This window comes from Cyclopterus lumpus, chromosome 22, assembly GCF_009769545.1.
Source record: "Cyclopterus lumpus isolate fCycLum1 chromosome 22, fCycLum1.pri, whole genome shotgun sequence".
NCBI classification, from domain to species: Eukaryota; Metazoa; Chordata; class Actinopteri; order Perciformes; family Cyclopteridae; genus Cyclopterus; species Cyclopterus lumpus.
In genome coordinates, this window is record NC_046987.1 from 9,433,497 (window position 1) to 9,450,954 (window position 17,458).

The following is a 17,458-nucleotide window of genomic DNA, read 5'->3' on the forward strand; positions in this document are numbered from 1 at the left end:
TTTCATAGAATGCGTCAGTAGATATTCATGGTGCTTCTGGCTAGAGAATCGCATGGCAATCAATTAAATAGTAGTTGAGAAGAGTTGATCAAACAAGTATGTGCATCAGGTGCAGGGCTCATCCTCCAACACTTCATCACATTAAATCAAATCTCATCTGCTTTGGCCACAACTTAGACAACATTCATAATACCTCATAGAGCAGTCATTTACATGTCAATATTTATGCCTAATTTATACTGAAGAAAGGCTTGTGCAGAGCTTCAACAGAGCCGCAGAGATGGTTTGCAGAACTCGCAGAGCGCTGCATCACCTCCTGAAGAATGTGACACGGCTGATGCCGCAGAACTCTGATTGGACAACATGGAGTTGTGTTAGGTCAAACTTATCTGGAACTCCCACCTATGAAATCAAAGACCGCCTGTCGAAGGATTCGAAAACCACGAGCCCAAATTAAAAATAAGTTACATGCCACAAGCAATCTGCCCCACGATTATATATGTCTGCACAAAACACATGAGTATAACTCAGGCATTAGGATGAAATGCTCATGAGATGACCGGGCATCTGCTTAGATTTATGTCCTCTCGCTATTACCTCACAGAAAACAGCCACTACTACAAAGACAAAGTGGAGAACCTACCCCTCAGGGCTGGTTGAACCCACTGATCCCTTCAACATTCAAGCAGAAGGCCAAAGAAGATGGGAGGGAGGGGAGGGGAGTGGAGGGGAGTAGTAGTTTTGTATCACTGCTGCTGTGATGACTCTGCGAGGCAGAGAGAAAGAGACAGCAGGAGACCTGACGAAGTCAAAACACATTATTATAGACCTCACAGAGAGAAAAGAGTGAGGGAGGAGAGAGGTAAAAGAGAAGGAGTCAAGGACAGAGGAAAAGAGGGGAGGACAGCATTGATAAAAAACATAATGTTCAGTTTTTTGTAAACTAGAGCTGGAAATCAGCTCTGCTCTCCTGCAAAATTAGGTAATTTTTCTTTTGGACTCCTCCAAATGTTTCCAAACTCCTTATACAGTGGTCCAAACAAATGAGTGAATCCCCCTGGATGGCAATAATGGAAAAGAGAAGTAGTCATATCTGTGGATTATTACCTCAATACCCGGTACAACCGTCCGTTTCTTAGGAAAATCATTGTTTTGGCAGAATTTCTGAAAGGTTTTGGTTTGTTAACGGCCCTTTCTTGTGTACCTCATGTTTGTGGCTGCTAGAATAAGAAAAATGATGATATCATCTGCTCTCAGTTTGAAATGTCCTAGTTTAGTAGATGTCTGAATGGCTTTGAAACTCTTTCAACTGTCATATGCTTTGCCATTATACCCCCTTACCCTCATTCCTCACCACCACCCTGGTGCAAAGTGTGGTTCAGTCCAGCACCACATGCTCACAGATAAGCTAAGCAAGGGCGATAACCAGCACTGTACACTGATCCTCAGGGAAAATTCCCAGAGCACATCCTGGGGACTTGTAATCAGGTGGGCCGCACGCTGTCCTCTCGACATGCACTCAACACTCCATATCACACTCCACATTCGGCCCCGTGCCACCCTCAGCCTTGTATCGCTGCTGCCGGTGAGCTCACCTCCAAACCATCATTCACACCCATCTACTCCCCAGAAACAACTCCTCACCACCAGTCTGACGCCTCCACAGCAAGCAAGTGTAAATTAAGTGCATGTGGAGCGGATAGAAGCACTAGAAGCAATGGGGGTAGATGACAGAGAGAGGTCATCCGATCTCTGGAACAGATCTCACACACCATGACACCTGCGTCTCATGGAGCCAGGGAGGATTATGCCCACCTGGACATGGTTCCACAAGCCTCAATCACAATCATCACACCACAGACTTCAATGTAGAAGGACAGGGACAACTGGTGCCTCTCCTGCTGTATTTTCACCATAGATCTGTGACTACAAGCATCATTTGCACACATACACTACTGTTGTAGTTTCTCAAATGCCAAATTCATGCAATATTTTGATGTAGGGCATATGCTTAGAATCGGTCTAATGAGGGTGTATTCTTGTTTGGTCCCAGTTATTGTATTGTTGATGGCTTCCCCTGCTGCCCAACTGAGAGAAAAATACCCCCTTTATGATCCCCCAGTGTTTGCACATGGAATTACCAGTATAGATAGATAGATAGAAAGAGGACCATAAGGTGCTGTGGTGACCTTTCAATTGGCAAAAACAAACCTCTGGTCCATGATAGCAGGATGAGAGTAGCCAGCAGGTCCCTGTTTGAAAGCCCTTTGCCCAGGCAAATAGGTCAGTGCCACTGGGCCACAATCTGTGTAAGTCAATGGAAACCGAGGCTCTCCACGGTCCTGGTCTGATCTGTCGTCAACCAACAGTGGGTGTCCCAGCCAGCGGTCAGCGGGTCGGCCCATTTGACAAGAGCTTTAAGGAGGAGATGGAGGGAGGGAGGGCGGAGGGAGAGCTGGAGGACAAGAGCCGAGTTGTGTTGCAAGGGCTGATTATGCGTGCGGTGGGGCTGGTTTCCTGGATGTTGTGTTTGTGTTGGAGCGGGTGGATCCAGGCAGATGTTGCAAATGAGGGAGGTGCTGGTGTGTGTTGTGGGGGAAATTATCCCGGATGACTTCTGATTGTTTTTTGAAGAGAACATGTTTTAAAAATCTACAATATTGGACCATCCTCACACTTTTGATGCATGATACCTATTATTGTGTCATTTACTTTACAGTAATTCTTATTAGTTGCTCAGAGCCGGCAGCCAGCTTTGTCTAAAGCCGCCCCAAGTGTTACCATCACACTCGACTGCCTCTGAAGACTATACATGATCTGTCACCGTGGGAAAAAATCTGTCGGCTTTGCTTTTGCTCACTTGTGCAGCAGAAAAGGGGGACAAACCGTGGTTTTTTGTTGTTGCTTTCTTTAGGTCTTCAGTGTGTGGCACTGACACAATCAGCCTCCAGCTGTGCCCACTGTCCCCCCCCCCCCCCCCCCCACACACACACACACACACACACCATCCATCTGCCAATGTAAGCACAAACATGAGATGACCTTTTGACTTTTGAAAAAAGCCACCTACATACACAGTCGGACACCTGCAAACACAACTAAGCACGCACTCATCCACGCACAAAAGGTAAGGCTGTGGAATGACATACAGCATGATAATGTTTGATCATGAGGCTTTGACAGAGTTTATGGCTGTATTGTTAAACAGAGGTAGTGAACAATTAGGGGGTTGGTGACAAGAGCCCTGCTGTAAATGCACTCTGTGGCACAAAGGATATCATCTTAATGAGGGAGGGAGTGTCTAGACGATATATTCTTATTTTATTGCCATTAAAGTAGCCATATAGTCTACTTTAATTATGTGAATTATAGTCTAACCCGCTTTATTGGTGTGTAGATTCATAATGTAATAGTGTGACATAAAGCAAGGACTGAAAATTGAGTAAGTCATGCTTTTCTCATGCGAAAACACTCCTTTGTTATGTATTTCAAAAACATATTTCAAACCAACAAATAGCTCCGCAAAATTGCAGGGATTTACAGAATATGACGCAGAAAAGCAACTTGCATTCAAGCACTAAGAGTTGCATCATTGCGCAACACGGAGGCGAGTTGCCGAGCGGGGGACACATCAGTTAAAATCCTCCCCTCCTTTCGCTCCTTGTGACTGGTCGGTGCCCGTGTCAGTCAGTGGGAGGGGTGCAACGCTAATTTCTATATGCCTGTATGACAATTTGAGAGTCAGATTGCGTTCTCGTGCGTCGCTGTCAGCAGCAGCAAACCTCACTGGACGTCAACAGCCTCGCTCTTGGATTTGTTACTCGGATGAGACGCGCGTCTACCTGCCCACACTGAACCGTGAGAGCCGCAAAGCGCATCCCTTCAGTCTCGTGGTATTCGTGCTCCTGAAGTGTGTTAAATCAGCGCGCCCGAGGGAAGGCGCGTCACAAAACTTTTAAGGAAGACTTCTGCAACTTTATAGTGAGCATCGCGGGGAGCTCATGTGGCGGATCCTCTGACAGAAGCGGACTATTTCTCTGGGAAACTTGACAGACGGCTTCTTTTTTTTTTTTCTTTAAAAAAAACAACATGTTCAGCAAGTGCTCCGTGGTGTTATTAAATGTCCTTTTTCTGGTGCGTGCGCTCTCGGCTCACGAGTGCACGCCGTGTAATCGCCGCACTTGTCCCGGCAAAGCCCCACACGGCTGCGAGGGTGGCCGGACATTGGCCAGGGATCCCTGCGGATGCTGTGACCAGTGTGCCCGGCTGGAGTGGGAACCCTGCGGCGGAAAGGACTGGGCGCACGGCTACTGCGCCCTGGGGCTGACCTGCGCCTCTGTTAACAAAACAGGAGCAGTCCAAATCCCAGAAACTGGAGTATGTAAAGGTGGGTAGTGTCATTTTTATGAAATCATATAACTTGGGGTGGTATTGAAAGACTAAATATGCTGCTGAGTTCTTTATCAGTGCAATGAAAAGAGCTGTAGGTGTCAATTAATTTGGTAGGCAACCACCCCCTTCCTTTAAGCGGCTTGAAGGCATCACTATTCAAATGTCAGTTAAGTCCTGACTGCAATGACTGTGTCAGTGTTTACCTTGTCCCTGCTGCCTGGAGCAGCTCCCCAGGTCTGAGGGGCTCTTGACTGCCAGGAGAGGAGTCATGTTCAACTGCTCTTTCTTCTCCTCAAAGCTTCATTCACTCTGCTCACAGCCATCACAATACGTTTGGAATCAGTGATTTGGCACTAGGTTACACTTCTGCTTTAGTCAGCGCGCTTTGCTTCACAAGTCAAAGAGGCATGCATACAAAAAGGCAGTGAATTGAAAGAAGCCAAAAATGATGGTTTGAATTAGTGTGAATTGTGGTTGAGTGATGGCTGCGTTTTTCTAACATGGACACTGTTGAATAATAAGATGCCCTTTTCTTGTCTCTATTGATTGCCGCCACCATTGCAAAAGTCTCCTGAAGATTTTCATTGGCAATCTTGTGAATCCACACTGTTGTGCTGATCGGTTTCTGCCGAGCCAAACTGGAGGACGTGCTCATTTTACGCTCAATTTCAGCAACTTTCTGAACGTCAAAGTACTGTGTAGGGTGTCAGGTTTCTCACAGTGAATGCAGTAAGTAGCAATGGCCTTCCCCTGGGGAACAAATAACCCACCCACAAGCCCCTCCACCTGCACTATGTCCAGCCTGTTTCTGGATGATTGAAATGGACTGATGGGACATGTAAGAGAGAGTAGGCAGCTCTCAGTGGATGTCTGGATGGCCTGATCCTGCCCTGTCACCATCCCTTTGTGGGGTGGTCCAAGTTACGGCTCCAGGAGGGTCTTCCGGCGGTCCCAAGCCCAAGGCCATCCCAGAAGACCTTGTGTACAGCTTCGGCTGGCGCCTGGAGGACAGCTCCTCAGCGAATTAACAGCTTTGGAGCGAGTGGCAGACCAAATGGCTCCTCTGATTGCGTGCTGCCTCTTCTGGCTTCAGGGGCCTCGAAGCACGCTGCTGACCCCTAAATCAGACACACGCACACACACAATCTCAGTATCCATAGAGGGTCTATAGGTGGGGGTAAATCAACACCTCCCGGTGTGTTTTAAGGGGCCACAGTAGGCAGGCTGCTGGAGGCTGATCACAGATTTCCCTCTTCAAGCTGCAAGGGTCTTAAAGTGATTAGACTCGCAATCAGGAGTAAGGGGTAAATGTTTCCGCTTTCTGATCCCCTGCTTTTCTGCTCACAGTTTTGATTTTCTGGGTGGTCGGAATCTGTTAGTGTGGAGGCTCAGCAACCTGTGACAGGTGACATATTGCATATTATATGAGGAGTATACCTTGCTAATGCATCATCATCTAGTTTTTAAACGGTTATTGTTGATAAGATGGTAACAACCTTTTTGACTAGCTGTCATAATTAACTTTTCAGGGCTCCTGTGGCCAAGCTTGAAACAGCAATAGTCACTGAGCATTTGTTTTCCAGACCTGGAAATATAATTTAAGATACTGGACTCTAAAAAAGAATTGGAAATCTGCTGGAGATAAACTGTTCACTGTTGAAGTGGTTAAATCCAGGCGTTGCTGCCATTTATTGAGGTATGAGAACCAAAAAGGGTTGTGGCGTCCCATAAATAAGACCTGTGACATTTATATCAGTTATTCTCATGAGGGAATTTGGCTGTGAATCAAATGCTGCAGCTTCAGGTTGTAGGCTGAGTCTGTCAGGCGTCTCGTGAGTACACTGGCACCTGCTCTGGGGCAAATGCATCTGTCCCCTTCTCATATTTGCTTCAGCGAGGTTAAATCGTTCAATCTTTGTAGCTACATTATTTGTTTTGATGCTCTCATTGTATTCTCATTGTCTGCCCTCCCACAAAAGTTTCCACTAGCTCCGGAGGCACTTAACATACCACGTAACAGAATGTCTATCTTACATGGACGCAATGTCCACTCGCATGCCTTCTATTTCTCCCTTCCTCTGGTATTATCTAATGTTTCAAAGACTTCCTTTTTAGCTCACTATCAGCCAGAGGGCCTCTAGAGGTCAGCTTTCTCATCCTGGATGCCAAGACAAGTAGTCTCAGTTGCTGAGAGAGGAATCCCCCTGGGATGAAGCCATAGACCTTGGCTAGAGTCATGCCAGGCCAGATAATAGATATCATGGCCAGACCAGACCCGGGTCAGACCAAAGGTGGGCTAGGCTGAGGCAGACCAGCTTAGAACAAGCTGGGCTGACAGGGGTCAAGCAAAAAAATATTTAAAGAGACAATGTCTCTAGAGTTCAGCCTGTCATTCATTGTTTTGACTTCTACCTCATTTTCGACATGCCAGATTTAGCACTCCACACAGACAAGGCAACCATACCAGCTCAAATGAAAATACCCTCCCGGGCACAGGAAAGCCTCGGAATGGAAAAAATGTGGAGCTGAGTATCATTTTAAGGTGAAAGGAAATCACAGGGAAAGTTTTGGTGTGGTTCTATTCAAAAGGCTGCTTGTGCTTTGCCAGTCTCGCTGGCCATCTGGGAGACTATTAACACACAGGCTGGCAAGAGGTAGTGTTACCTTTACTATCGTGCCCTTGGGCCAAGGAGTCCTGCACACAACCAACCTCAACCTGGGGAAAGAGTTTGCTTTCTTCTACACTCACATTGATTCACTTCAATGGTACGATTAATTACAGAAATAGTCCCACTTTTTCTTATCGTGAAACATTTATTTTAAATGAATATGGATACACATGTGTCCTGTATTATGATTTATAGCATTTAAAAACTGTTTAAAAATTGTTTCTCTGAATACTAACTGAGAATGAAACTGATTTTCATTTTAAGAGGCTTTATTTCGTAGTCCAATAAATATACCACAGTGAAACTTTTTCACCGGACCGTTTCCCCTGTTGGTGGTGTGTAGGGAAGAAAGCCAGAGTATTATGATCAGCTGCGATCGCGCTTCCACACTGTTGATTGAGGCCTGGGAGCTAAATGCCTGGCAAGGGGTTACTCAGGGTTACAGTTTGTCTCATCCTGTTTACTCTGCTGCCACTCTTAGTGGGATTGGACAACTGTGAAGGATGGTAATTTGGGGGTGCAAATATGGGTTTATTCATGCATGCATGGGAAAGGAATACTACGGGCGATTTGTATGTTAAGACACATTACTCTCTCGGATATTCCTTCTTATAGTGAAGTTGGGTCCAAGTCGGGCAAAGCATCAAGGTGCCATCTCGCCAGACGAAGGAACAATAAGTTGTGCAAGTGGCGTCGGTACAGAGGAGGCGTCCCAGCGGCCAGCAGAGATGAAATCCCTGGAAGGGCCCCCATGCTGTGGAACAAAAGCAAACAAATGGGCTCAATGGCTGAAGTAGTGTGGCATGGCAAGGACGGAGGAGGGATGGCAGCCCAGAAATAGACTAGTCACTTCAGTAATGGTGGTGCCAGGGCAATGTGTTGCAACCAAAGCTGTAAGCTGGCTCACCCTTCCGCACTTTTGGGGAAACAAATCTCGGTTCTTGGCTCATTTGAGCTTGCGATTACGCTTTATCTGTAACTCTGCCCAATGTTTCTTTATTCCCAGTTAAAATGGACAAACCCCAGTCCAAGTGAGAAGTTCATGATCTTCCCCCAACCTAATGATGTCCTCTGTTCTCCCCCTCGCAGTGCTCCCTGAGCGTTCAGAGGCAGGCCTGGAGGACGAGCGCTGTCCCCTGATGACAGGCTGTGAAAGAGCCGGAGGTCAGTGTGTGTGCGATGCCCGTCACTCATGTCTGGGCTCCTTCACCTACCCGGACCAGGAAACCTGCATGAAGGCCAGCAAGTCAGGTGAGCCCTGTTCCCCCATCACACACACACTCACACACATGCACACACGCACGCACACACACACGCACGCACGCACGCACGCACGCACGCACGCACACACACACACACACACACACACACACACACACACACACACACACACACACACACACACACACACACACACACACACACACACACACACACACACACAGAATCTGAGTCAGAGAGAATAATACTGTCCATTGAGAAGAGCTAATCCATAACAGATGTGGCTCTAAGGTGAGTAATGCTACTTACATATCATAGTGATGACACACACGCTAAGGCTTTGTGGAGTGGTCCCCCACTAACCCTTGAGTGATGCCATTGTCTGTGACTCATTGATGACCGTTGTGTGTGTGTGTGTGTTTCCACGGCGGGATTTCAGAGGGTCGAAGGCACGAGCACCGGGAAAGAAACCGAGAGAAGTACGTGGGACCATCTAACCCGGCCTGCATGTTCTCTGGGTGTAACCTGACCTCCGAGGGCTGTGTGTGTGAGTCTCAGAGCTGCCACCACCACTTTGCCTACATCAACCGCAGCCAGTGCCAGGAAGCCGCAGGTAACCTTCACATGACCTGCAACTAGAACTGACAAACCACACAGCAGCATTTATTCATTTTCAACAAATTTAGTGTTGAAATGTGCAGATTTATACCCGAGTCTGAAGTGTCTGCGACTACGAAGATACTTTTAAACAGGATTCTATCATTCATAGCCCATGCCCAAGTAGAAACATTGATATAAAGTATGCTACAGCTCTTGTACAAATAACCCCTTTGAGTGGAACACAGAATTCCTTATGTCTGAGCCCATTATGTGTGACAGGAGGCATATTGCCAGCGACCAATGGAAACCGTGTGACTTTAAAGGAAACCATCTTTCATATTAAGAAATGAGTTCCTTTAAAGATCAAGTGCTTAAGACTGTGTGTGTGATTGCACTAATGTATCTCCCTGAATATTCATAAAGAGTCCCGGTAAAGCTGAACAGGCACAATGCATAAAGCACTGCACTTCCCATGATGTCATGCACAGTGGGAAAAAGTAAAGGGGGAGGAGGTTTAGGGAAAAGAAGAGACCGATATAATGAAAAGAAAACAAGAAGGAAAGACAGAAAGTGAGAATCTGACTGACAGAGTAGCAAAACCAGGAAAAGTCTCAAAAAGCTCCACAGATGGATGCTTTAAAAAAAAAAAAAAAAAGAAAGAATCTCTTGAATGATGTGTGACAATACAAGAATGTGTGTTTACCTCCACGCTTCGCACCCTCCATGATTGACACTTCTGAGTGCAAAATGTTATTGGCACAGAGAGTTTAACTTCCTCATTTGGACTGTGAGGTGTCTGGAAGAGAGACGGGCGCTAAGTGGCTCCTCCTGACTGACACTTGCAAAATGGGACAAGACTGCTACTGAGTGAACTCACTGCACCTCTGAGTATGTTGGGTACACTTCATCTTACTGAACAAGCAGGAAGCCGAATCCTGAAGAAAAATGTCCGACTGCAGTGGCAAACAGATTAAGTCCAAAGCCTGTGACTGTGACTGTTTTTATCTTCATGTTGCTCCCCTTTGATGCTCTCTTTGAAATGTACTGACATTTCAGGCGAAGAACGGCGATTAAGATAGACAAAACGGTAACATATTTGAGATTATTGAGTCTGCAAATATCACAACATTTACACTACAGCCGTGTGGATGTTCTCGATCAGTATGTCCCACAGGAAGTGTGTTCGTCAAACATGATATTGTTTAGACGTAAAATCATTAAAGTCTAGCGTTACAGTGAAAGATATACAGCCAGTGCTTCGTTTTGTCGCTCCCTCATCTACAAAGCCGACGGTGACAGTTTAAACTCACACCAGCGAAAACTGTAAACAACATTTTTCAACGGCTTATGAGTTCTCACTACAACACAGCCGCCCTTCTGATGGCCCCTCATTAAGTAAGAGACCAGGATGTGTGTGTGCGTCTGTTATGTCTGCAAGTATGCATGTGCATGTGGACAGATGCACACGTGGTTCAATATAATCACGTCTGTGTGTGATAATTATCCTGTTTATCTAGATGTTCCCGGCAGACATTTTCCCTCCGTCTGTCACCAGCGTGAGCGTCCTCCGCAACCACACCGGGACCCTGTGGTTAGGATCTTATTCGCTCAGTGCTGTTGGACTCCATTGAGACTGCGTCCATGAACCACTCCTTGTCTTGAGACACAAGCCATTATTAAGAAGTGTTAGCATGCCCTGCGAGTGTGTGACAGCAAATGTATCCTCTAAACTGTCTCCCAGGGCAGGAAAGCCTCACTAATCGCCCTTCACGCACGCACGCACGCACGCACGCACGCACGCACGCGCGCGCGCACACACACACACACACACACACACACACACACACACACACACACACACAGCAGACCTTGTGTCCCAACATCAGTCGGAACACAGATTCTCCTCTCAAATATGCTCACACATGGAAATGGTTTGACCATTCACGTTCTCTCTGACTCACTCAGTGGTCTTGTTAGTTCACCCCTCCCCTGTGACACACTGTGATCTGTTAAAACTCAACATTTTCTCCGCTCCAACACTGTCGGTGTTCAATCTCCTGACGTTGCTTCGTGTTGTTTCAGCGGGATCCTGTTCTCCGCTGGTATTCAAGACGCTGATGTAATTTGGCTGCAAACGTTCAATCAGAAGCAACAGACGTAATACCCACATGTCAGGGAAAGAGGATGTGATAAGTATAAGAGAGGGAGGGGGAAGGCAGACGCAGGAAGATAGGAAATCGCAAGTGAAGCCGACCATTTTGTTGAGGTATTTGTGTCAAGCACAGGCCCCAGGGTCTTGGTAGGGTGGTGTTCGGTAATTTTACACTCTAGGATGGTTTACATATTTCATTTATGATAAGGCTCCAAAGTGCTATGTTTAAGGAATTCCCCTGCTGTTACTCACTGACGGAAAAAAAGCCAGCATTTTGGAAGTGTTTAGGTGATTCATACAACTGGCATCGCTTAATACTAACATTTGCTCAGAAATAGTGACCGTTGAAAACCCAAGCAATGCAGAAGCAGTCAGGCTGTCTGCTCTCTTGCCCTTGTGGACTGATAGCGTGGATAGAATAAGTGAACTATGTCCCTCACAGGCACTTGGTAGTTCACGAGCGGTTCACCAGACGGGGAAGCAGTGCCCACAGTGATAGCATGGCACAGACTTGAGCTTGTTCCCACAAATCTTCCCACCTTTGCCACCTCCGTCCTGCCCCTCTCTGCCCTTGTGAACGGACTGTTAGTTCTGCTTGGCTGCACCCTCTTTGTGGCAGAGCTATTACTGGCCGAGCCAGACCGCCGCCGGCTGGCAGGGGCGCGAGACGTCTCAGCGCTGTGTGTGTGTGTGCCGTCTGCGTAAACCGTGGCCCCCTGTTGTACCCTGCAAGCTGCTCGTTTCCCAGTGTGTGCCTATTTGTGTGTGTGTGGGGAGTGATTTCAAAGAGGAAACAAAAGTCCTGTGTGGCGAATGAGACAAAGAACTTCCCTTAATGGCATGTTGGGATGGCTGTCTACCCGCTCACGGCTCATGGCCTGCGGTTAAGCCAAACCAGCATTAGGCCAGCGGTAAAAGCCAAGTCACACACACGTCTCAGACCATTCTTGCACGTCCAGCTCGAACCCTCACTCCATTCACTACATCTTGACCTCAAACCCAAGACCCATTCCAACTACTTTAGTTCCCAGTTATATTTCATCCATCATCCGCCATTCTTTTCTCCTGAAAGGGAACAAATCCAAACAGTCAAATCCAGACATAACTCAACTCAATGTATTCACCACCCCAGGTCTCCTATACATACTGATGGTGCATGTTTTGAACTATAGTGTTGCTTGAGTGACAGCACATGTGACAGCTATTCAATTATGTCTCCCACAGGATTTTGTTAGACTACAGTGGGTGGACCTCGGACCCTCAATAAGGGTTCTGGGAAGGCTCATAGTGCATCAATCAGGTACACTGTGAGAGCAACATTAAGAGGCCAGTTTAATGAAGAACGTTGCACTCCTGTAAACAATTGTGTACTCTTGTTTTAGCAGTGGTGGAGCATAATGAAGTACATTTAGGCTTCTCAAATACTTGAGTACAACGTTGAGGTACTTGTAGCCTACTATTTCCATTTTATGTAACTTTACACCTCTAGTCCACTGCATTTCAGAAGGAAATATTGTACTTTTAACTTCACTGCAGTTATTTGACAATATTACTAGTTATGCTTCTTTGGCAGTGTAGAACACATTAATGCATCAATAATTATAATCCAATGATATACGCCTACATTAAATATATTACTTGAAATGAGCCATTCTGCATAATAAGTATACTTCTACTTTTGGTACTTTGATGCCAATACTTTTATTTTACTTAAGTAACTTTTACTTCTGAGTATTTTTACACTATGCTGTAGTAAATCATTTAACAATGAAAACCTTGGTTGTATAAATATGAATGGCGATGACACTGCAAAAAGTCACACAAACAAAGCACGGGACGTGGTCATTGTTTTAAGACGGGTTGCCGAGGTCATTCCCTGCAGGAAGAGGGCACAGCGAGCACTCAGTTCATGACCCCTGAAAGTGGCACTAAGGGGTGCTGTGAAGCTGACGCGGCCTAAAGTCATGATCCACTTTCACTTTCGGTGCCAAACTCGTGCCAGTGGAGGAAATGCACACGTAGAGAGCTAGCCAGCCCAATATTTTCAGTTCGTTATGAAACTATGCCGGAGTAAAATAGACTATGGCGGGCCGCCACAGTCTAAGTAATTAATGGGAAAGGTGGTGCCCAGTGCTTTATGTTCAATAACCTGGAGCAGAGTAGAAGCATTTTGTGCCTGATATAACGATTAACCACGCCTCGCGTTGAGCACCAAAGAACTGGCCCTTTAGTAAGATTGAAGCTCCTCACGCTCTCGGCCATTGGCATAATCTTATTGGCCATCTGACGGCAAGTGAAGGGTGTGTTTCAATGGAATGTACACTTGCTGTGCATACACACAAACACATGAAGAATCGATGTGCAAATGTGCACCTACATGTGTACTCATTACCTCACCCAAACATGCTCATTCACAGCTGCCAGCGGTGTTACTCGGGACACTGAGATCACGGCAAATATTTAGCCAAAGAGCGAGAGAAAAGCAAGGCGTGCAGGCAGCAGATGCATGGCTGCCGGCTGCTGCGTGCCTTCGCCCGTCTACCTCAAGATTTCTGACCATGGTGTGAAGTTCCTACAAAGTGTTTCCGCCTGGTGACCCCGTCGGTGCCTTTTGGCCTGGACCCCCTCTCAGACCTGCTCCTGCGGTCCTCACACATACACTCACACACGCTGATAACCACCGGGAACAATGCTGACTTTCTCAGCTCTCACTGCTGCGGGCACTGGGCCACAGCTTTACGTGAGAGACGGCCCTGATGTGTCCCTTTTACGGAGCGACTTTATAAAACCTGAGGACAGACCAGAAACCCACGGAGCGAAGCTGGACTGAGACAGCTTTGTTCTCCGCTGACGTGCTTCCAAAGTCAGTCAGTGAACAGGACTCACATTGTGCGCATTTTCCATGAGTAAACTCAGGCTGTCAACACAGCCTTCTCTGCATGGCCGAGCCGCTGTGGTTTAAGGAAAGACTGCGCTCCTTGTACCCGGGTTTAAAGAGAAGAAAAACCCATTTAGATAGGAGGTGTTTTTCTTTATTCAATGAGCTGCTGAGATGCCAGAAATATGCATTGTTAACAAAAGAGACCTTTCTGTGGTAATTAAGCAATTTCCGTATCCCACCTCTTGCAGACCTGTGTGTGTGTGTGTGTGTGTGTGTGTGTGTGTGTGTGTGTAATGTTGCAGGTTGTGCATTGAGGTCAAAGGTTTCCCATTCTTTGCTGTACTGCAGTTGTTGATGAGCATATTGCCTAATCTGCAGAGAGAATTTATCAAGCATACCAAATCGGGCCTTTTGTGTTTGTGCAAGCTGGAGCATGGCCACCATTGTGATACGAAGATTGTTTCTGTGGTTGCTGACTCTGTAATTACAACCATTTTATGCTCAGAGATAGAACACAAACAGCACAGGATAAAATCCATTTGCTGCTGACTTTTCCCATCCTCTCCGTCTGCCTATTGTGCTTATGAATGTGCCGGCAAGAAAATTATATTAATTGGACCTGCAAGGGCTGGACCATTTCCACGGATGGATACAATTCTATTCATTTGAATGACAATGGTATGTCTGCCAGCTGCTTTTCCCAGCGCACTCTAACCCCAGTCATTATCACAACTGAAGGGGTAATCAGCCTTCTCTAGGACGCATACAATACATAGAAAGTGTTTGTCAGAGAAGAACATTGTGGAAGATCGTCTCAGGGCATTTTCTTTCGCTTCAAGCAGTGTGAGGTTTTCATATGCAAAACCAGTCTTCAACTGAGCAGCAGCAGACTTCGTAAGACTTTATTGGAAGTAAAATATTCACCAATCAGCGCTTCCAACTGAAGTTTATTTAACTCCTGCTTAGGAATTAGGCCAAAACCCGTTAAAAGGGTTGTAGCCTCCCTTAATTCAGGGGTTTTCCCTTCATTTTCTATGAGACTATTCAGCTACAAAGTTTATCAATGAGAGCTTTGTGGCGGTCCTCAGTGTTCCCAGGTTGCTTGAGTAAACAGTACAGTACAGATACCTCACACTCCTGCTCTATTTATTTGGAGCCAGAAAATGTCAACGTTTCCCCAATCCTTAATTTCATCTGTCAGAAATGTTACCCCACCCACCAAAATACAGCAGTCATAAGATCCTCTCCTCCATGTGTATTCGAGGTCAGGTAGGCATCAAACGGTTACTTGACCGAAACTTCGGCAGAGCATCAGGTCTTAAAGAGATGGAATGGTTGACAATATACAGTATGAATTAGAGGTCGGGCTCAGGAGTTGAGGACTGGCAGAGCAGAATCATTATCAGGGGATCAGTAGTCTGAACCCCGAACTGCTCACCGGTTCAGTTTCCCTTGTGGTAAAACCCAGAGGGATCCATTTACAGGTCTTCACATGTCAGGGATGAGGTACATCCTCTGAGAGACTTGTGTTGCACTGTGGAGTCAGGGCCAGTCTGGGAAGACCATCAAGAAAACTCTGCTTCAGGGGAAACCCCAAAAGCCCAAGCGCTGTTATGCAACCTCGGCCTTTATCAGTCTCTCTCCTCAAGAACCATATCAATGCAAAAACTGTCAAGCATTCCTCATAACCAAGTCATAACTAACTTTTTAATAAGGCAGCCATTTGTTGACACATTTTCTCCTTTAATTTAAACGAGATAACCAGATGTTCCTCTTTCTCATCCATCATTTCTGCACTAGTTAATGCTGCCTTTCCACTCTCACTCTCAGCTGTCAAAGTGCAACCAAGTGTGTATTTACTGTGTTTTTAATAGGAGATCTGGGTAATTGCTCAGTGATTGACAATTATAGGACAGGACATGCATCTGCTCTCCCCAGTCCTTCTCTTCTGCCTGCACTGTATACATTACAGTGACACTGAGAACCAAAATAAACACATCCCTTTGGTTTGGGTAATCCAATCTTTGTAAGGTAGCTACTGTTCTCATACAATGGCAGTACAGAGGGGTGCTCCACTTTTCTTTTCCTGAACAGGCTCCAAAATACACCCCTGAGCCCCTTGCCCAGATTTCCAGTACCCCTGTACCGCTTTCCCCTTTAACAAGGGGTATCAGAGCCATTATGTTGGCTCTGGCAAATGAAAAGACAAACACATCCTGGTATGCTAAGTGAAGGGGAGATTCTAAACTGGCAAGAAGAAAAGCTCTGCTGAAGGTTGGCTGGTATTAATGACTGGATTTAGAGCGTGAGAGGCTGTTTGGATTGTGAGCCTGGCTGGGTGGGATCAGAGGCCCGTAGACAGGATACGCACAGAGCCTTGTCGTGTCTAGAGCTCCGCTCTCACTTCTGACAGGATGCTGTGAGGCTGCCACAGGCTGAAGTAGGGATCTGATGACTGCGCACAGTTTGTGTTGGGTGACTGTGTAAACTGTTCTAAAGTGACTCAACTGACACTACAAGAAGCCCCCACACACACATGCGCACACATGTGCAAGCAAAGAAAAACGCTCCCTCCTCTTGGAGAACAGTGTGGGGACTGTCAGAGCCTACAGCAGTTGAGGGTGTTGTCTTACAAAGGAAGACAAACTATTAAAAAGATGCAAAAGCCATGTCCCTTTCACTACACCTGTATCCTAATATGAACGTGCATCCATCACTGTGTGTGTTTCAGAGGAGCTGAGGTGTGCCGGGGTGATGTGTCCTGCTCTGCCAGTGCCCTCCTGCCCTAAGGGTTCAGTCCTGACCAAGAGTTACACGCCCCCTACTGGTTGCTGCCCCTCCATACTGCCCCAGTGCACTTGCGACCTCCGTGCCTGCCACAAGCCCCAGTGCCCGAGCGGACAGCGTGCCGTGCCACTCAGCCAGGCCAGCGGTCAATCAGGCGACTGCTGTGATGTCTTCGAGTGCCAGAAAGGTGATTGCACTGAACTGCACACTACATGATCCGCTCTGATTGGTCTCCCACTGGGGGTAGCAATGGCACAGTCGGTGTGAGATTCATCGCCTTTGAGGAAGCAATTATTTCCCCTTAGAGTAAGGCTTTCCTCCCTGCTGACCTAATGTCCACAGATGAAAAGGAAAGTTGCTGATTGGATAATTACTGTTGGGCTGTTTATCAAGCTGGGCCGGTTAAGACCAGGGTTCAAAGACATTTCTGAAGGGGTGTATCCACAATATTTCTATTGCCTGAAGGGATATTAAATATAATGGGTCTTTTAGAGCAAACTGCTGGTCTGAAGTACACTCTTGTACCATTTTCTCACCTGGTGAGAAAGAGAAATGCAGTATAGAGGGAGAGGGAGAGTGAGAGAGAGAGAGAGAGAGAGAGAGAGAGAGAGAGAGAGAGAGCAAATGTGGAGCACAAATAGAAAGAGCTCAGTGCTCTCTGACGTGGCCCAGAGGCAGCCAGGAGAGTCAGGAAGGCAGGGAGGGGACCTGTGGTATTGGTCGGTTTACTCTGCGCTCCCAACAAATATTCGCTGT

General features: G+C 46.6%; 1 protein-coding gene across 2 annotated transcripts in view; it reads left to right on the forward strand.

Annotated features, from left to right (window-relative positions):
* Nucleotides 1-17,458, forward strand: part of crim1 (cysteine rich transmembrane BMP regulator 1 (chordin-like)) — a 41,683-nt gene that overhangs the window by 4,273 nt on the left and 19,952 nt on the right. Inside the window, exons 1-4 of one of the 2 annotated variants that reach the window (XM_034562949.1) lie at nucleotides 3,394-4,387; nucleotides 8,151-8,312; nucleotides 8,722-8,895; nucleotides 16,647-16,889. In XM_034562949.1, the coding sequence (XP_034418840.1) occupies nucleotides 4,090-4,387; nucleotides 8,151-8,312; nucleotides 8,722-8,895; nucleotides 16,647-16,889 (877 nt within the window). In that variant the 5' untranslated portion in view covers nucleotides 3,394-4,089. Of the gene's footprint in view, nucleotides 1-3,393; nucleotides 4,388-8,150; nucleotides 8,313-8,721; nucleotides 8,896-16,646; nucleotides 16,890-17,458 lie in introns of those variants that run through there. The other variant, XM_034562950.1, reaches the window with a different exon arrangement.